The sequence below is a fragment of the Engystomops pustulosus genome, chromosome 4 (assembly GCF_040894005.1).
Source record: "Engystomops pustulosus chromosome 4, aEngPut4.maternal, whole genome shotgun sequence".
NCBI lineage: Eukaryota > Metazoa > Chordata > Amphibia > Anura > Leptodactylidae > Engystomops > Engystomops pustulosus.
The window spans coordinates 220,626,008-220,647,976 of NC_092414.1; the positions used below are offsets into that span (position 1 = coordinate 220,626,008).

A 21,969-nucleotide genomic window follows, 5' to 3' on the forward strand; every position below is an offset into this window, starting at 1 on the left:
TGAAGCTTAGAGAGTCCCCAACCACATTCTGGAATTTTACAATGACCGTCATTGAGTTATAGGAGCTAAAACAGCAATAAAACAGAGAATAATAGTTAAAAATGATCTTCATAGTGTAAACATCATAATTTAAGGACCGGCTGCTATAGGCAATCACCCTCTCACATCAGTCTTGAACCATTAAGACTCCCATCAGTGTACATCAAGAGCAGGCTATCAAATTTTGCATATGTCAGGAGCGGGGAACTAGTCAGAGTATTTTTCAATGTCTCAAAGGCTCCCCGCTGTCGTGGTCCCCACTCAATAAGACGATTCTTGGGACCTCCCAGCTCATTTAGAGGTCCCACCAGATGAGAGAACATAAACCTCCTGTATTTCCTGTAGGGACTTAGGCTGGGGCCACTTATGGATGGCTTTCACCTTGCTGGGATGTTCCTCTTCCAGAGTGACCACATGTCTCAGGTACTCCAGCCACTGCTGTAACAGTTGGCGCTTCTTGGGCTTGATTTTTAGCCCAAGGTCTTGCATTTGTCTTCGGACCATCCACAGCTTTAGTGGATAATCTTCAAATAAGGTCTCAAACATCACATTGTCCTCCAGGTATATCAATACTGATTCAAAGTTCAGGTCACACACAGGTGAACGAGCAGGAAGTATCACACAGCTCTGATTACTCTCAGTGATACTAACGACTTGTGCTCCGACATGTCCATCACAAGACCATGGACAGATTTCTATCCACTGCAACTAAACATAGACACTTTCTATAGCAGGACAGCAAGCAGAGATCTAGAAAACCATAAGGAATTGATACAGAAAGTCTATTGGATAATTGTAATGACTTCCATTAAACAAACAATATTAATTATTTGCTGAAAGTGGACGACCCCTTTAAGTTGAAGTAATACTAATGAAAGAGAATAAAATAATTCCTTAGTAATGACAAAATAATAATAATAATAATAATAATAATAATAATAATAAAATAACAATAATAATAATGATAAAATAATAATAATAAAATAACAATATTAATAATGATCAAATAATAATAATAATAATAATAGTAATAATATAACAATAATAATAATGATAAAATAATAATAATAATAATAACAATAATAATAATAATAATAATAATAATAATAATAATAATAATAAAATAACAATAATAATAATGATAAAATAATAATAATAAAATAACAATATTAATAATGATAAAATAATAATAATAATAATAATAATAATAATAATAATAATAATAATAATAATAATAATATAACAATAATGATAATGATAAAATAATAATAATAACAATAATAATAATAATAATAATAATAATAATAATAATAATAATAAAATAACAATAATGATAATGATAAAATAATAATAATAATAATAATTATAACAATAATAATAATGATAAAATAATAATAATAATAATAATAATAATAATAATAATAATAATAATAATAATAATAAAATAATAATAATAATAATACATATTTGTTATGATTACTAAATAAATTTATATTTTTATGTTGTTGTCTGGGTTTTTTGTTATTTATTTTCTATTTTTATGTTATGATTTTGAGTGAATATTCTTAAGATTCTTTTGATTTTCTTCTTTGCACACATTGAACAGTTAATCACACTCTATGAATATTCTCTAAGATTTAGTTATAAAGTTCTAATTTCTAAAATTTATCCTTGGTTCATTAGTAATAATTGGGATAAGTAGCGATGATGTCCCCGGGTGACCCCATTACACGCTGGTGACATTGTTTCCATCTATTGCCTTGTGTTCTGTGAGATTAAACTTGTGGGAATTATTTCTGGTCTCTCTCCTGGATCTGTGGGGAGATGAGGCCCAATTACACCTAATAATCATCTCATCTGTTACCGGGAAGATTATGTTAGAGATGATGTCACCGATTTCACAGAACTTTCTATTTCCAATGTTATTTCTAGTAAAGAGACAAAATAATATGTGAATGTGAAATAGAAATCCATGATACATTTAAACCATGGACAAGTTATATGACAATAATATAATATAATCTCTATAAAATATTTATGGGCAAATCATTTTTAGTGAACATACTGTGCATTGAGTAACAACATGTACATATCTTACACTGATATGATCTACAAGTTGCAAACTAAAGCGATAATCTACACGAAACAAAGCATCATGAGAGCTTATGGGCATAACTTGATATATAAATAGTAAATCCAAAAGTAAACCGTAATATAAGTGAAAAAGGGAGGTTCTCAAGGACTGAGTGTTAGGGTTCGAGGTCAGTGGACCCTTTGGCCCACCATGGGAGATGGTACTAGCCGACACCTGGGACCGGAGTCTAAGTGGCATTTGGTCTTCACCAGAGCCCACCGCAAAGCGGGATGGTCACCAGGTCGTTCCACACGTGCGACTAGCCCGCGGTGGCAGCCAAGGTAGTAATTCAGACACAGTCGGAGCCCAGGATGACAGCGGGAGAACAGCACTGGAAGGAACACTGAAACTCATGGCAGAAACACAGGAGCTGGCATACAGAACAGGATCGCAGGAATGGACTGGAACACGGAACATTCAGGAGCAGGATCATGGGAACACAGGATCGGGAACACAGGAATAGGAGCAGGAACTGGAACGCAGGAACCAGAGGCGTAACTAGGAAAGGCAGGGCCCCATAGCTGATTTCTGAATGGGACCCCACTTGTCACTTAAAAATATACATACAGTATATAAACTCCATATATACACACATACATACACTACCATATATACCCATACATCATATACATAGACATACCGCATTTACACATCACTTATGCAAACACATTTGGAGCATATACACATCACAAACACATACATATAGCATATTCACACCAAATACTCCAGATGACGGGGCTCCCTGACACTATGGGCCCCATAGCAGCTGCTATGGCTGCTATCCCTGTAGTTACGCCCCTTGCAGGAACACAGGAACGGAGCACAAACACTCAAGAGACACGGGAACACTGGAACGCAGGAGGGCTTTCACTTCACTGGGAATGGCTTGAAGATCCGGCGAGGAATGATGGGAGATACCGGATTGAATAGCAAACCCAGAAGTGGCCAGCGCCAATCACCTGTGCGCTGGCCCTTTAAATCTTTTAGGAAAGAACATCAGGGTAACACATAGAGGATCCGTGTCTGGTAAAGATGACTAAGTAACGACAGCTAAATATCTCCTGAAGAAAGCCAAGAGGTTGTGGCTGCTGAGGTCCGAAATGTAGACCAGGTAGACCAAGCCTTATGAAATGTGCTGTCTTTATCATTATCTCAAGCCGTGAGCTCTTCTATTCTCATAATATGATTGAGACAATCCACAAATTCTGTCCTAGACGGAGGGGACAAAGACCTCCAATGACATGGTATAACCTTATGGGCTGCACTTAGAAAATGTCGGGGGAGTCCTTTCTTAGCTTTCGTAATAGAGTATGGAGATAACGACAATAAAGCTAATTCCGGAGAAGGTGAAATTACTTCCCTGCGTACTCTAGTGTATAGGTCCTAGATCGCCTCCCACAACTCTTTGATTAAGGGGCACCCCCACCAAAGTATGTAGGTACGATCCTTCAAAAGCGAGACAGTGTCAACAAGAATCATCTACCTCAAGGAAGATCTTGTGCACCTCCCAGAGATCGATGACTGATGAGTCATGGTAAGTATTTTCATTCTCTCATCTTCTGAGAAGAATCTTACAAGGTCTTCCTCCCATCTAGTCAGAGAAGGCGGGGGCGGTATACAATCCATATCCCGTCCCCCACTTGTAAGCAGTGTGTAGACCCAAGATATTGGGGCGCATTTACTTACCTGGTCCAGTCGCGATCCAGTGGCGCATTCTCCGATGAGGATTAGGGTTCTGCCGGGATTCACTAAGGTTGTGCGCCCGATATCCACCAGGTGTCGCTGCTGCGCCGAGGTCCGCCGGAGTTCACCTTCTTCTTCCTGGTGCATGTGAGTGCTGATCTTGCGACACAAAGTCTTTTTAAAATTCCGAATCCGTTGGGTTGTCTGATGGCCATGGGCCCCGATTTCTGTCGCGTGAAAGCCGGCACCAATGCGGCAAAATCCGATTGTGTGCGCCAAAATCCCGGGGTAATTCGACACAAATTGTTGGGAAACTGTTAGTTGGGGACTGTTGGTAAATGAGCCCCATTGTGTGTGAAGTAGGGGTGGGTTGTATGCATGTTTCTTCGGATATTGTTAAACTGTGGCTCAATGTATTGATCGGACCTATAGATTCCAGTTGATAAGTAGTTACATGTTCTACCCTTATGTATTGTGGTTCGCATATATATTTATAATATAATTATTTGCACATATTCTTGCATTTCACTCTGTACAGGTATATTTACACTTTGCATAACATACCCTTTTTTGCTTTGTTGGCATTTTTGCACGTATCATAGTTTTTATATTGGTTTTAGCACTTCGATAGCCATTTGGCACCATAAGGTTGTATTTGCATTAGATTCCGATGTATTTTTATTATGTCTAATGAACATTTAGACCGTTAATATGCAGACACTAATTTCTCCATCTGCCGTTTTCCAATATGGTGCCCAGGTATTTTGAGAGGATGTGCGCAATGCTCGGCGGCCGTTGTGTGCCTGAGCACCCAGACGGCTTGCCATTGCATCATTCGGATCATGTGGTTGCTTCGGATGTTGCATCTGTCTTGCCGCACTGCCGTGCTTCCACATAAGCCACTGGAAATGTGCCATGCGATCCTCCACTCCACGCCCTCTACTTTATATATAGGTTTGTCCATGCAATTTGTTGCTATTGGTTAGGTTTTTTCATCTTCAATCTGCTATTGGTCAGTTAAGATGATATAATCTCCTCCTAGCCCCACCCCTTTACAATGGGGAAGGTTTTGTTTTTTGATGGTGCCCTTATACTGCATGATGCTTGATGGCACATCCTATTGCCGTATATACATTAGATCCTGGCAGTGCCGACATATTGATAACATTATTCTTCCCTCCCATGTACGCACTCTACACACCTCCATGTGATATCCAGGTGCTTTGGCTTTTCTCTTAGAAAAATCTTTTATTTGGAGGCACAATAGGATATTTATCGTTTTTTCCGGCCATTAACCCCGGTGTTGTGCGGTGACACTATGTGGTAATGCTTAGCCACTCAGCATTTGCTTTATCCCACTTTATCCTGTTCTTATATCATTGTATTTCTTATATTTGGGCAGGGCCGGATTAAGGTTGGTGGGGGCCCTGGGGCGCAAAATCTGGTGGGGGCCCCTATTGAATGTGGCCCAGATGAGGAAAAGAAATCGCTATACACAGGCCCCCAGCAATCGCTATATGCGGTTCCCCAGCAATCACTATATACATCTCCCCCCAGAAATCACTATATACATTTCCCCCCAGCAGTCACTATATACATCTCCCCCCAGCAATCACTATATACATCTCCCCCCAGCAATCACTATATGTATCTCCCCCAGCAATCACTATATACAGCCCCCCCAGCAATCACTATATACAGCTCCCCAGCAATCACTATATACAGCCCCCCAGCAATCGCTGTATACAGCTCCCCCATCAATCACTATATACAGCTCCCCCAGCAATCATTATATACAGCTCCCCCAGCAATCGCTGTATACAGCTCCTCCAGCAATCGCTGTATACAGCTCCCCCAGCAATCACTATATACAGCTTCCCCCACCAATCAGTGTATACAGCCCCCCTGCAACCACTGTATACAGCTCCCCCAGCAATCATTGAATACAGCTCCCCCAGCAATCACTGAATACAGCTCCCCCACCAATCACTATATACATCTCCCCCCAGCAATCACTATATACATCCCCCCCAGCAATCATTATATACAGCTCCACCAGGAATCAATATATACAGCTCCACCCAGCAATCACTATATACAGCTCCCCCCAGCAATCACTATACACAGCTCCCCCCAGAAACCCCTGTATTCAGCTCCCCCAGCAACCACTATATACAGCTCCCCCAGCAACCCCTGTTTACAGCTCCCCCAGTAATCACTGAATACAGCTCCCCCAGCAATCACTATATACAGCTCCCCCAGCAGTTCAAGGTAAAATAATAAAATTATACTTAACCTACCTCCGTTCCCCCGATGCGTGCCGTCCTCGTCTTCTTTCATCCGGTTATCCTTGGAGGTGTCCCAAGATGGCGGCGCCCCGCTGGTGGCTTCGGCGCAGTGTGTGACGTCGCACAATGCGCTGACGCCGCAACGTCAAACACTGCGCCGGCGCCACCAGTGGGACGCCGCCATCTTAGTTTGATCGTCAAATGGCAGAGCAGGGAACTTATTGTTCCCTGGCTCTGCCATAGGCTCAAGTCGGGGTGCCCCTTTTCCCGGCCCTGTCAGTGCAGACTTAGTTACACAGTGGGCGAATCGGGGGGGTCATGCGACCGCTCGAATCGCCCACATTTGGTGAGGGTCCCTTTAAGAGCAGAAGTGGTGGGTGCCCCGCGCGCCCCCCCCCCCCCTCCCTATGATCTGGCCTTGTATCCGGGTTTACTAGAGCCACATTCTTGATTGGTGGAGTCACTTTGGCTGTGGGGACGTAGTCTGCTCAGTTTTGGTCAAGACCTGTTTCCATACAGGATGCAGGCGCCATCTTCATTGTCGTCATGTGAGGCCTGTTTCCATACAGGATGCAGGCGCCATCTTCATTGTTGTCATGTGAGGCCTGTTTCCATACAGGATGCAGGCGCCATCTTCATTGTCGTCATGTGAGGCCTGTTTCCATACAGGATGAAGGCGCCATCTTCATTGTTGTCATGTGAGGCCTGTTTCCATACAGGATGCAGGCACCATCTTCATTGTTGTCATGTTTGGCCTGTTTCCATACAGGATGCAGGCACCATCTTCATTGTCATCATGTAAGGCCTGTTTCCATACAGGATCCAGGCGCCATCTTCATGGTCACCCTGTGAGGCCTGTTTCTAAATAGGATGCAGGCGCCATTTTCATTGGCATGTGAAGCCTGTTTCCATACAGGATGCAGACACTATCTTCATTGTCATCATGTTTGGCCTGTTTCTAGACAGGATGCAGACACTATCTTCATTGTCATCATGTGAGGCCTGTTTCCATACAGGATGCAGACACTATCTTCATTGTCATCATGTTTGGCCTGTTTCTAGACAGGATGCGGGCGCCATCTTCATTGTCATCATGATTGGCCTATTTCCATACAATATGCAGACACTGGGGCAGATTTACTTACCCGGTCCATTCGCGATCCAGCGGTGCGTTCTCTGTGGTGGATTCGAGTCTGGCCGGGATTCATTAAGGTAGTTCCTCCGGCGTCCACCAGGTGGCGCTGCTGCGCTGAAGAGCATCGGAACGCACTCAAATATACCGGCCTATCCTGGATGAAGGTAAGTGCAAGCTCCGCGACACTTACGGTTTTTTAAATGTGGCGTTTTTCCTAAATCCGTCGGGTTTTTGTTTGGCCACGCCCCCCCTGATTTCCGTCGCGTGCATGCCAGCGCCGATGCACCAAAATTCGATTGCGTGCACCAAAAAATCAGAAATTCAGAATCAGAAATTTGTTTGACGCCGCAACGTCAAACACTGCGCCGGTGCCACCAGTGGGGCGCGGCCATCTTAGTTTAATCGTCAAATGGCAGAGCAGGGAACTTATTGTTCCCTGGCTCTGCCATAGGCTCAAGTCGGGGTGCCCCTTTTCCCGGCCCTGTCAGTGCAGACTTAGTTAAACAGTGGGCGAATCGGGGGGGTCATGCGACCGCTCGAATCGCCCACATTTGGTGAGGGTCCCTTTAAGAGCAGAAGTGGTGGGTGCCCCGCGCCCCCCCCCCCTATGATCCGGCCTTGTATCCGGGTTTACTAGAGCCACATTCTTGATTGGTGTAGTCACTTTGGCTGTGGGGACGTAGTCTGCTCAGTTTTGGTCAAGACCTGTTTCCATACAGGATGCAGGCGCCATCTTCATTGTCGTCATGTGAGGCCTGTTTCCATACAGGATGAAGGCGCCATCTTCATTGTTGTCATGTTTGGCCTGTTTCCATACAGGATGCAGGCGCCATCTTCATGGTCACCATGTTAGGCCTGTTTCCATACAGGATGAAGGCGCCATCTTCATTGTTGTCATGTTTGGCCTGTTTCCATACAGGATGCAGGCGCCATATTCATGGTCACCATGTTAGGCCTGTTTCCATACAGGATGCAGGCGCCATCTTCATTGTCATCATGTGAGGCCTGTTTCCATACAGGATGCAGGCGCCATCTTCATTGTCATCATGTGAGGCCTGTTTCCATACAGGATGCGGGCGCCATCTTCATTGTCATCATGTTAGGCCTGTTTCCATACAGGATGCAGGCGCCATCTTCATTGTTGTTATGTGAGGCCTGTTTCCATACAGGAAGCAGGCGCCATCTTCATTGTCATCATGTTAGGCCTGTTTCTAGACAGGATGCAGGCGTCATCTTCATTGTCATCATGTTTGGTCTCTTTCCATACAGGATGCAGGCGCCATCTTCATTGTCATCATGTGAGGCCTGTTTCCATACAGGATGCAGGCGCCATCTTCATTGTTGCTATGTGAGGCCTGTTTCCATACAGGATGCAGACGCCATCTTCATTGTTGTCATGTTTGGCCTGTTTCCATACAGGATGCAGGCACCATCTTCATTGTCATCATGTAAGGCCTGTTTCCATACAGGATCCAGGCGCCATCTTCATGGTCACCCTGTGAGGCCTGTTTCTAAATAGGATGCAGGCGCCATTTTCATTGGCATGTGAAGCCTGTTTCCATACAGGATGCAGACACTATCTTCATTGTCATCATGTTTGGCCTGTTTCTAGACAGGATGCAGACACTATCTTCATTGTCATCATGTTTGGCCTGTTTCCATACAGGATGCGGTCGCCATCTTCATTGTCATCATGTTTGGCCTGTTTCTAGACAGGATGCAGACGCCATCTTCATTGCTGTTGCGCAGAGCTTATTTCAATATATACATAGACAAAAAAGAAACCAGGAGCTGAATGACAGCATTTTCTGTTATTCAGAGGACTTTAGGATTTACTTTATTAAGATACTTTTGACCCCACAATATTAGTATCAATATATTAGAAGTTAGAGTAAAAGGCTTTACTAAACAATCGACCACAATAAAGAACGGTTTCTAAGCATATAATATAGAGAATAAGGGATTCCTGACATCCTGCTTAAGAAACATGACTCTTTTAAGATTACAGTTCAATTCTGTTCATGTATGACCATTGGACCTTACCGGATTTGGTTTCTTGTCTAATTTGAATTACCTGTATGGAATATGGACTTTTTAATTTCTTTATTTCTCAGACTGTATATAATGGGATTAATCAGAGGAGTAAACACAGTGTAGAGCAGGGAGAGGATCTTACTGATGGTTGATGATTGTCCTTTCGTTGGAATGATATAAACACCAAACATTGTCCAGTAGAATATGGAGACCACAATGAGGTGGGAGCTACAGGTGGAGAAGGCTTTCTGTCTATCATTTTGGGAGGGGATTTTTAAGACTTCTAACACTATATAGGTATAAGACAGAAGAATGATTGCAGATGGGATTATTACTATGGGAAAGCTCAGAAAATATAATTGTAAGTCAACAATGAAGGAAGCAGAGCAGGCAAGTTCTAGTAAAGGAACGAGGTCACAGAATATATGGTCAATGATATTTGGGCCACAGAAGTCCATCTTTGCTGTTGTTATGGTGTAGATCAATGCAAGAGAGAATGCAAACAGCCAACAGGTGGTGGTCATTGTCCTAGAATGTTCACTTTTCATTACAGTGTGGTATCGGAGAGGATGGCAGATAGCTACATATCGGTCATAAGACATCAAAGCAAGAAGAAAGCATTCAAATGCTTCTGAGGAAGAGAAGACGTAAAATTGGGTGATACAGCCTATAAAAGTAATAGTCCCCCCATTATTCAGTAGGATGTGAAGAAGGTTGGGGACAATATCTGTGGATAGCAAGATGTCACTGATGGACAGTTGTGAGATGAAGAAGTACATGGGAGTGTGGAGGCTCCGGCTGGTGGACACCAGGACGATGATCAGGAGGTTTCCACATATTGTCCCACAGTAAATCAGAAGGAAAAGACAGAACAGATAAGTTCTCAAACCCTGGCTGCCCTGAAATCCTAAGAGAAGGATCACTGTGACGGCCGTCTTGTTGTTCTCCTGAATATAGAAAAAGTAAGCGAAAAGCAAAATAATTCTCACAAATTAAAACCTCTATGTACAATACATAATAAATATTGTTAGACACATTTAGAAAAATGTATAAAACAAAATTTTCCAGAATTGTTAGGTTTCCTTTACTGATCAGTTTTTTATTTTTTTTGAGGAGCAGATGGTTAGAAAAAGTCTGCTCCATCCCAAAGCCCTAGAGATATGACATACATTGGACAGAAGCCCTTGCGTAACACCAAGGCAATTCTCGTTTGTTGCAACAGCACAACAAATCTAGCGGTACATGGATAAACTCTAGCATTACAACTCAATGGGGCACATTTACTTACCCGGTCCATTCGCGTTCCAGCGGCGGCTTCTCTGACGAACGTTTGGGTCTTCCGGCGATTCATGAAGGTCCTACGCCTGATGTCCACCAGGTGGCACTGCAGCGCCGAGGTCTGCCGAGATGCCCCGAAGTTTATCGTCTTCATCGTGGTGCATGTGAGTATGGCCCGTGCGACCAATTTTTTTTTTTTAAATGCGGTGGTTTTTCCGAATCCGTCGGGTTACCGTTCCACCGCGCTCCCCGATTTCCGTCGCGTGCATGCCAGCGCCGATGCGCCACAAACCGATAGCGTGCGCCAAAGTCCCGGGGCAATTCAGGGAAAATCGGAGCAAATCGGAAATATTCGGGTAACACGTCGGGAAAACGTGAAACGAGCCCTTAGTAAATGACCCCCATTAAGTCTTAATAACGGTCTTGTTGAGCATGATTAGGTCTCGTAGAGTCGAAATGCTTGAGTATGATCACGCTCCCTTGAAAATGTTGTCCTGTTTTATGAAGAATTGCACAAAACGCTGATTAACTTGATGTTATTTACCACTTAATATAATCTAACGATTTACAAATTGCTATCACTGTTAGAATTTTATTTCTTTTTAGTTCTGTAAATGCTAATTACTATTTATACATATGTATGTGTGTGTGTGTGAAGATGCCATGTGGTGTATCTCAGATTTCTGTAGACATTTCTAGAACTCTTCAACTGCACAATCCTATTCCGAACTATGTCATGAAGTCTGTCACTACTGTCTCATAGATATCACACTGTAGTAATTTTTTTGGTTATATTTCTAAAAAGTTTCCTCTATAAATGTTGAAATATGTTAAACAGCATATAAAACAAAAGATGCAAATAAATCTTCATCTACATTTGAGAATGGGAGACAGATGACAGATATATATATATATATATATATATATATATATATATATATATATATATATATATATATATATATGTGGAATTAATGGCAATGTAAACATCACAAGAAATTTGTATCTTTATTGCTGTAACTACATCACTCACTTCAGATGTTCCTCTATTTGTGACATTCATTTTCCGAATTTTTTTCTCAGATCTCTGATAGGATTGATGAACATGCTACAGAGCAGTGCCGTTCGCCTCTATGGCCAAGTAAAGCCACATATCACCGATATTTATGTATAAAAGAAGGGAAGGAGCCAGGAATTAAAACTCACAGGAGGCGTCTCTGCTTTTGTCTAATGAGTCTCCAGTGTTCTGGCTGATGTAAGAATATAAAAGAAAAATTGTAATTTTTCAGAATCTTCTGGAAATCTAGGAGTTATTGAACAGTATATAAAACCTCTAACTCACCCAAACCAGTTCTCTACGCTGTACTGAGGAGACCCAACCAGGTCATGCTTGATGTCACGGATTCTGTCAGGCTCCAGGGGTAGTGGACCCACTGGAACACCCTAGACGATGATGTAAGCTGATATCTGGAATCACAATCTAAGTGACTCCCGGTATTCACCAGAGCCTACTGCAAAGCGGGTTGTACTTGCTGTGGCGTGCTACCACCAGGTTTTTCCACAGGTGCGACTTCGTCCGCGGTGGCAGCCAAGGCGAGGTACACAGACACTAGGCAGAATCGTAGTCGGGCACATGCAGGAGGTCAGGACGGACATAGCAATAGGTCAACAGGAACATGATCAAAGTCAATTGGAGAGCCGCGGTCACAACGGCAATACAGAACAATAGCCCAAGGCATCAAACAAGCTTTTTCTAAGGCTGTGAGGCACAAAGATCCAACAGGGTTGCAGGAAAAGGCCAGTTTTAATAGCAATTAACGGTGCGCTGGCCCTTTAAATCTGCTGAAGTTAGAAGCGCACACATGGCTGACGAACTGGAGACAGGAATGAGGACAGGTGAAAAGCATGGGGGCTGCGCTGGCTGAGCCGGTTACCAGCTATATGAGTCGTGGGAGCACCCGTGACAGTACCCCCACCCTTTGGCCTCCCCCTCTTCTTGGACTGGAGTGATATTTGCAGGAACCCCTTCCAGTCAACCAAAAGAACCGCTTTGCTCTCACCGTCTTCATATCTAGGATCTCTTTTACCTCTAAGATGTCGGTGGAGTCAGCCTCAGGAGCAGGAGGAGGCACTTGTCGGGAGAAGCGGTTTAGAATGACAGGCTTGAGTAGCGACACATAGAAGGATGTCGGGATGCGCATGGTGGGAGGAAGGCGCAGCTTGTAGGCCACTGGGTTTATGTGCCTCAACACCGCGAAAGGACCGAGGAAACGAGGACCAAGTTTATAGCCAGGAATCTTTAGTTGAACATACTTGGAGAACAAACAGACTTTGTCCCCTGGAAAGAAGATGGGAGGAGGCCTGTGTTTCTTATCCACTGGAAGCTTGGTTTGAACAGAAGCCTGTAGTAAGGAAAGACGAGTCTGCTCCAAAATGGACCTGCACCAACTCCTCCACTGCAGGAAAATCCAAGGACATAGGCAGAGAAAGAGGAGGACGTGGGTGCAGACCATATTTGATGAAGAATGGGGCAGAGCCGGCAGATGCAGAAGTGGACAAGTCGTCTTGATGGGCAGAAACAAAATGGCGGAGGTAGCAGCCCAGAATCTGATTAACTCTTCCTACCTGAACATTAGACTGGGGATGATAGGCGGAAGAAAATTCCAATTTCACTTGAAGTTAGTTGCAGAGGGAAAGCCAGAACTTAGAGATAAACAACCTTTCGATCAGAAACAATTTGCTGGGGGAGTCCATGAAGCCGGAAGATGTGATGTAAGAACTGGCTGGCAAGGCGTGGAGCAGACAGAAGACCTGTCAGAGGAAAAAAATGGGATCTTTTGGAAAACCGGTCGGTTACCAACCCAGATGACAGTATTGCCAGAGGAAGGCGGAAGATCCGTGATGAAGTCCATAGCCACTTGAGTCCGTTGGGGGTATCGGCAAGGCTGAAGAAAACCAGTAGGTTTCAGACGAGATGGCTTATATTGAGCACAGGAAGTGCAGGAGCCCACAAAGTCCTGAACATCCTTGACCAGATCTGGCCACCGATAGAAACAGGAAATGAGGGTGACAAAGCGCTGCACCCCAGGGTGCCCAGCCACATGTGAGCAATGTCCCTAAGTCATAATCCTCTTGCGTAGAGCAGGTCGGATGTAGGTATTGCCAGGAGGTAGTTGCCGAAGGTCCACTGGAGTGACCACAACCAGTCGCTCAGGAGGGATGACATGCCAAGGCATTGGTTCTTCTCCAATGAAATCTGAGGCACGAGAGACAGCATCAGCCTTGATGTTCTCTTCAGCCGGACAGAAATGGATAAGGAAATTGAAACGGGAAAAGAAGAGTCACCAACGGGCTTGTCGAAGGATTGAGTCGCTGTGCAGTCTGGAGATAGAGGAGGTTCTTGTGATCTGTGAAGATGCAGATAGGAAAATGAGCTCCCTCCAGAAGATAACGCCACTCTTCTAAGGCAAGTTTTATCGCCAATAATTCCCGATCTCCTATGGAGTAATTCCTCTCCGCAGGGGAGAAAGTCTTTAAAATGAAACCGCAAGTAATAGTTCAGCCTTTGGGCCCTTTCTGGGTAAGCACTACTCCTGCTCCTATAAAGGAAGCATCAACCTCCAAGTGGAAAGTCTTCGATGTATCTGGCCGTGTGAGAAAAGCGGCCATTTCAAAGGAAGACTTTAATTTAGAGAAGGCCTCTTCTGCCGCTTGGGGCCAGAGTATGGGATTGGCACCCTTCTTGGTGAGTGCCACGATGGGAGACACCAGGGTGGAGAAGTGCGGAATAAACTGACGGTAGTAATTTGCAAAGCCCAGGAACCTCTGTATTGCACATAGTCCTACTGGACGAGGCCATTGAAGAACCGCAGACAACTTGTCAGGATCCATTTGTAGACCCCGGTCAGAGATACTATAGCCAAGGAAAGGGAAACTCCTCTGATGGAACTGGCACTTCTCAACTTTGGTGTAAAGACGATTGGCCCTTAAACGAGTAAGAACTTGCCGTATGTGGAATTGGTGGGATTTAAGATCCAGAGAGAACACCAGGATATTGTCGAGATAGACCACAACACAGGGATATAGCAAGTCCCTAAATATGTCATTGACAAACTCCTTGAAGATAACCGGTGTGTTACAAAGTCCAAACTGCATAACCAGGTACTCGAAGGGGCACATTTACTAAGGGACCGAACATTGCATTTTCATTGTGTTTTGCAATTTTTTTCAGATTAGCCCTGAATTGCCCCGGGTTTTTGGAGCATGCAATTGGATTGTGGCGCATCGGCACCGGCTTGCATGCGACACAAATCAGGGGGCATGGACATCAGACAACCCGACTCATTCGGACAAACCGCAGAATTTAGAAACCAAATTGTGTCGCAAGATCAGCACTCACATGCACCGGGAGGAAGATGATGAACTCCAGCGGACCTCAACAGGGTAAGTGACACATGCAGGAAATTGGATGCACGATCTTAGTGCATCGCAGTAACTCCAAATCCTCGTCGGACATTCCGGATCAGCGGCGTCAATGGGAGGGGTAAGTAAATGTGCCGCAAAGTGTCCATCACAAGTTTTGAAGGCTGTCTTCCACTCATCCCCCTTGTGAATATGAATGAGGTTATAGGCCCTGCATAGGTCCAGTTTGGAGATGACCTTAGCACCACCTAGGCAGTCGAACAACCCTGTAATCGAAGGAAGAGGATAGCAATTCTTAACGGTGACTTTGTTAAGACTGTGTGGCCAGAGAGAGGAGACCACTCAGAGTAGAGGGAAGGTCATGTGCTGACAGCAAATCTTTAACTGGTCCTGAAAGTCCCTTCTTAAATGTTGCAATCAGGGCTACTTCATTCCAGGCTAACTCTGATGCCAAAGTGAAGAACTGAACCGCATAGTCACCAACGGATGAGTCCCCTTGACATAGATTCAGCAGATTCAGTGCAGTCTCAGCTGAATATGCCTGTGCAGGTTCCTCAAAGTCGGAGCGGAAGGTAATGGAAGGAGAAGGAGGTAATGTCATCTGTAACCGAGTATTTTCTGTCTCAGAAGGGAGTAGCCCATGCCAGAGCCTCACCGGAAAGGAGGCAGATGATGAAAGCCACCATAGACTGTTCCGTAATGAACTGAGTTGGCATAAACTCAATGTGCAAGTAGCATTGGGTTATAAAGCCCCTGCACAACTTGGGGTCCCCATCACACTTAGATTGCATGGAAAGGTTCAACCTGGGTTCAGCGGAAGGCAGGAAAACCGGAGTAGCAGATAAATTCACAGGAACCTGGCGATGTTGCTGAGTAACCAACATCTGCTGCAGCATAGCGGTAAATTGTCTGAGTTGTTGACCTTGTATGGCAATCTGCTGGGACTGCTGAACCACGATGATAGTAAGATTGCCCAATTCAGGCAGGATCCACGTCTGGATCTTACTGTCAAGCTCCAAAGGTAGTGGACCCAGTGGACTTCCGAGGACGATGACATAAGCCGACACCTGGGACCGGAATCTAAGTGGCACCCGGATTCCACGAGAGTATGCCTCAAAGCGGGTTGGACTTGGTGCCGCAACCACCAGGTACCACAAAGTCATTCCACAGTTGCGACTTTGTCTGCGGTGGCAGCCAAGGCGAGGTACACAGACGCAAGGCTGAATGGTAGTAGGGGACAGGCAGGAGGTCAGGACAGGCAGCAGGGGATCGGAGTTGGGGATGTAGTAATAGGTCAAGGCAGGCGGAGCAGGATCAAATTCAATAGGAGAGCTGAGGTCACAACGGAAATACAGGACAGTAGCATGAGGCATCAAACAAGCTTTCCCTAAGGCTGTGAGACACAAAGATCCGGCAGGGTGGGCAGGAAGAGGCCAGTTTAAACAGCATTCTGGGAAATGGCCAGAACCAATTCACGGCGCACTGGGCCTTTTAATTTGCTGAAGCCCTAGAAGCCGGGGATGCACGGGCACTGCTGACAGACCGGAGACAGGAATGAGGACAGGTGAGAAGCGCACGTGCTGCACTGGCTGGCACAGAGGGTGAGCCTGCGACCTGCGATATGGGTTGTGGGAGTACCTGGGACAGGAGCTCTAACTAAAAGAGGCGTTGCTTTTTTCTTATCCCATCCTGGAAATCCTATTTGCAGATTTTCTAAGAACTTTGTTGCAACTATTTAAGTACATTCCCTGCCCTGCCAAATTAAAAAAAGCCACGTATGAGCGATTAAAGCCTAATTTCTTAGACAGTTTCTTTTTGATTTTTCATAACTTGAAGGCTTCTCCATTTTAACAGTTTTAAAATCTTAACCTAAGACTTGGAGATCGCATGGTCTTAGAAACATTACCTGTGTGATTGCCCCTGGGCCAGCCATAGTCAGAATTCCAGATGTTTAACACTTTTGGAGTGACAGTAAAATATTACCGCAGCACCTAAAGGACAATCACAGCACAATCACTACCCCACCAACCACCCCCACCCCCCACACACCAGGAGACATGAGGTCCAACGGAGGACCCCAAGGCTGCCACCAGTGACTTCTAGATCCTGATCTAATTGTGCCAGTATAAGATGATGCCTAGGATGTAGAGATGAGCGAGCACTAAAATGCTCAGGTACTCGTTATTCGAGACAAAATTTTCCCGATGCTCGAGTGCTCGTCTCGAATAACGAGCCCCATTGAAGTCAATGGGAGACTCGAGCATTTTTCAAGGGGACCAAGGATCTGCACAGGGAAGCTTGGCCAAGCACCTGGGAACCTCAGAAAAGGATGGAAACACCACGGAAATGGACAGGAAACAGCAGGGGCAGCATGCATGGATGCCTCTGAGGCTGCTTAATCGCACCATTATGCCAAAAGTATGGGCAACAGCATGGCAATGACAGAGTGACCGAATGAGGCTAGATAGCATCTAAAACATCCAATAATTGACCCTGACACTATAGGGGACTATGCAGAGGCAGCGGCAGCAGCAGCAGACTAGAGAGTGTCTTGGCAACATACCCCAAATGGACTCAGGCTTAAAACCAATGGGTGGCAGAGAGGAACCAAAGGAGGTGAGCAAGAAGCGCTCAAATAATATCTGTGAATGATAAAAGTTTGCCAGTATATTTTGTGGATTACACAGCAGGGTGGCGACAAAGTTAACAAGTTTGATGAGAGAGCCATGAAAACAACCCAAAATTCTGCCTGACACAGCTCGTTTGATAAGGGGACCATGTATGGAGGCAGTGAACTAGTAGTAGATTAAAGGTGCTGCAGTTAAAACTATGTTAGTTGGATCTTGGGATGGAGCTGGCGCTCCGCTGCCAGGCGAGCTTTCGCCAATCCAAGCCCCTGTCTCTAGGCTACTCCCCAAACAGCACTTCTAAGAACCTTTTGTATAAGATCAAGTGTAGTAGCGTTCTTATAAGTTTGGGTTCTGGCGGGTGAGGGGAATGTAAACAGATGCGCAAGAAGCGCTGAAATAATATTGTTAAATGATAAAAGTTTGCAAGTATATTTTGTGGATTACACAGCAGGGTGGCGACAAAGTTAACATGGAAGCCATGAAAACAATCCAAAATTCTGCCTGACACAGCTCGTTTGATAAGGGGACCATGTATGGAGGCAGCTGTATGGACTACTTTTAGAGGCAGGTATGGCGATGACGTGTGGAGGTAGCAATGGAGACAACGTGTGAAGGCAGCTAAAAAGACAACGTGTGGAGGCTGCTATGGAGACAATTTAATTTGGATAGTGCCTGTATGTGGCAGTCCAAAAAAGTTTTCAAACCAGAGGAGCAGGTAGCTGGTCCTCCAAAAAGATTAAATAAATTGAGTGCCTGTATGTGGCAGCCCCAAAAAGTTTTCAAACCAGAGGAGCAGGTAGCTGGTCCTCCAGAAAAAGGACGATGGTATGGTCAGCTACGTACTCCCTCACCATTTTTCTGTAAAGATCAGCCCTACTCTGCCAAGACTGGGGACAGGTGACAGTGTCTTGCTGGGGTGACATAAAACTGGCAAAGGCCTTGTAAAGCGTACCCCTGCCAGTGCTGGACAAGCTGCCTGGTCGCCTACTCTCCCTCGCTACTTGTCCTGCAGAAGTACGCCCTCTGCAGCTAGCGCTGTCAGAAGGGAAATACTGTTTCAGCTTGTGCACCAGGGCCTGCTGGTATTCATGCATTCTCACACTCCTTTCCTCTACAGGGATGAGAGTGGAAAGATTTTGCTTGTACCGTGGGTCCAGGAGAGTGAATACCCAGTAATCAAATAAATTCTTTGAACGCGAGGGTCACAGGATAGGCATCTTAGCATGAAATCTGCCATATGAGTCAGAGTCCCAACGCGCAAGAATTCACTCCCCTCACTGGCCTGACTGTCCATTTCCTCCTCCTCCAACTCCTCTTCTTCTGCCCATACACGCTGAACAGTGAAGGACTGAACAATGGTCCCCTCTTCTGTCTCGCCAACATTCTCCTCCTCTTCCTCCTCATCCTCCTCCACCTCCTCCGATATGCGCTGAGAAACAGACCTAAGGGTGCTTTGGCTATCAACAAGGGAATCTTCTTCCCCCGTCTCTTGTGACGAGCGCAAAGCTTCCGACTTCATGCTGACCAGAGAGTTTTTCAACAGGCCAAGCAGCGGGATGGTGAGGCTGATGATGGCGGCATCACCACTGACCATCTGTGTTGACTCCTCAAAGTTACTCAGCACCTGACAGATATCAGACATCCACGTCCACTCCTCATTGTAGACTTGAGGAAGCTGACTGACCTGACTACCAGTTCTGGTGGAAGTTGACATCTGGCAGTCTACAATCGCTCTGCGCTGCTGGTAAACTCTGGATAACATGGTTAGTGTTGAATTCCACCTCGTGGGCACGTCGCACAACAGTTGGTGAGCGGGCAGTTGGAGGCGGCGCTGCGCTGCCCTGAGAGTGGCAGCATCTGTGCTGGACTTCCTGAAATGCGCACAGATGCGGCGCACCTTCGTGAGCAAATCTGACAGATTGGGGTATGTCTTGAGGAAACGCTGAACTATGAGATTTAAAACATGGGCCAGGCATGGCACATGTGTCAGTCTGCCGAGTTGCAGAGCTGCCACCAGGTTACGGCCGTTGTCACACACAACCATGCCTGGCTTCAGGTTCAGCGGTGCCAGCCACAGATCAGTCTGCGCCGTGATGCCCTGTAATAACTCTTGGGCGGTGTGCCTTTTATCGCCTAGGCTCAGCAGTTTGATCACCGCCTGCTGTCGCTTAGCGATGGCACTGCTGCTGTGCCTAGAGCTACCAACTGATGGCGCCATGCCCACGGATGGTAATTCAGAGGAGGAGGTGGAGGAGGGGTGGGAGGAGGAGGAGGCATAGTAGGCCTTTGAGACCTGGACCGAGGTAGGCCCCGCAATCCTCAGCGTCGGCAGTATATGACCAGCCCCAGGGTCAGACTCGGTCCCAGCCTCCACCAAGTTAACCCAATGTGCCGTCAGCGATACATAGTGGCCCTGCCCGGCAGCACTCGTCCACGTGTCCATGGTCAGGTGGACCTTGTCAGAAACGGCGTTGGTCAGGGCACGGAGGATGTTCTCTGACACGTGCTTGTGCAGGGCTGGGACGGCACATCGGGAAAAGTAGTGGCGGCTGGGGACCGAATAGAGAGGGGCGGCCGCCGCCATGAGGTTTCGAAAGGCCTCGGTCTCTACCAACCTATAGGGCAGCATCTCCAGGCTAAGCAACTTGGAGATGTGGACGTTGAGGGCTTGGGCGTGTGGGTGGGTTGCGCTATACCTCCTTTTGCGCTCCAGCGTCTGGGGTATGGAGAGCTGAACGCTGGTGGATGCTGTGGAGGATCATGGAGGCGAAGATGGGGTTTTCGCACGGGAGGTGTTTGGGCCGGGGTCCTGGGCAGGGGGCTGACTAGCAGATGACACAGGGGAAGGAGCAGTGGTGTGCCCGGCCGGAGGTGAACGGGCTTGGTGCCATTGAGTGGGGTGTTTAGCATTCAGATGCCTGCGCATACTGGTGGTAGTTAAGCTAGTAGTGGTGGAACCCCTGCTGATCCTTGTTTGGCAAAGGTTGCACACCACAGTCCGTCGCTCATCCGGTGTTTCTTTAAAGAACCTCCAGACTTCTAAAAATCTAGCCCTCGCCACAGGAGCTTGACTACGGGCAACATTTGGCGCTGATGCACCAGCTCTGGCCCTGCCTCTCCGTCTGGCCCCACCACTGCCTCTTCCAACCTGTTCTGCTATAGGATTCGCCTCCGTCTCAGAAGCACTGTGTTCACCCGGCCTATCAACCCAGCTTGGGTCTGTCACCTCATCATCCTCCGATCCCTCAGTCTGCTCCCCCCTCGGACTTCCTGCCCTGACAACAACTTCACCACTGTCTGACAACCTTGTCTCCTCATCGTCCGACACCTCTTTACACACTTCTTCCACTACGTGAATAATGTCATCATCACCCACAGACTGCGACTGGTGGAAAACCTGGGCATCGGAAAATAGCTCAGCAGCAGCAGGACAAGGAGTTTGTGACTGTGGGAAGGGTCCAGAAAACAGTTCCTCAGAGTATGCCGGTTCAAATGCCAAATTTTCCTGGGAGGGGGCAGACTGGGGGGAAGGAGGCTGCGGTGGAGGAGCTGGAGGAGTGCCGATTTCGGTGACATGGGTGGACTGCGTGAAAGACTGACTGGTGGACAAATGGCTAGAAGCATTGTCCGCAATCCACGACATCACCTCTTCGCACTGTTCTGGCCTCAACAGTGCTCTACCACGAGTCCCAGTAACTTGAGACATGATGAACCTAGGGAGTGTACCTCTGCGGCGTTCCCCTGCTCCCCCATCAGCAGGTGGTGTCTCACCCCGCCCAGGTCCACGGCCTCTGACCCATACAGTAGTTGGACGCCCACGTCCACGCCCTCGTCCTCTACCCCTAGCCCTCGGGTTAAACATTTTCCAAATTAAAGTGTAAACTTGAAAAATAAAAAATTTTGTGTTTATTTTTTTTTAGTTTTTTATTTTTTTTAACAAAACGATGCTATCCTATTGCTATGGCTAGTTTCTAACCTACACTGACAGCACACAACTGGATTTTGTGCTTTGCAAGATGAGTTTGAGCTATAAAATGAAATAAAGGTAAAAAAAAAAAAAAAATCAGCAGACTCTGCCTAATTCTACTCAAACCCCTAATAAATTGTCCCACTTCGGTGTTTGAGGTGGATATGCGTGTCACTAAGAGCTAAACACAACGGTCGCAGGTCTCCCAGCAAATTCCTCACAATATGGTACTAGCTGCACTACTAATGCCAGCAAGCCCAGCCACAGGCAAACCAAAAAAAAGGAAAATATAACGCTATTGTAGGCCTAAGTACTCCGTTGGGGTTCTCCTATGGCTATTTTGTAGCCTACAATGAGAG

The 21,969-nt window shown here is 46.0% G+C and overlaps 1 protein-coding gene across 1 annotated transcript; it reads right to left on the reverse strand.

Moving 5' to 3' along the window:
• Window positions 1-330: 330 nt before the first annotated feature.
• LOC140128678 (olfactory receptor 1500-like) lies at window positions 331-12,660 on the reverse strand. The gene is made up of 3 exons (XM_072150377.1): window positions 12,652-12,660; window positions 9,354-10,260; window positions 331-563 (listed from the first exon to the last, which is right to left on the reverse strand). The coding sequence occupies exons 1-3, from the start codon at window positions 12,658-12,660 to the stop codon at window positions 331-333; spliced, it is 1,149 nt and encodes a 382-aa protein (XP_072006478.1).
• Window positions 12,661-21,969: the final 9,309 nt, after the last annotated feature.

Bases quoted from the DNA above. Each gene is read 5' to 3' on its own strand.
- LOC140128678 (XM_072150377.1), bottom strand. The intron at 564-9,353 runs GTAATTCAAATT...CCTTATTTGAAG, and splicing joins AAAGTCCATATTCCATACAG to ATTATCCACTAAAGCTGTGG.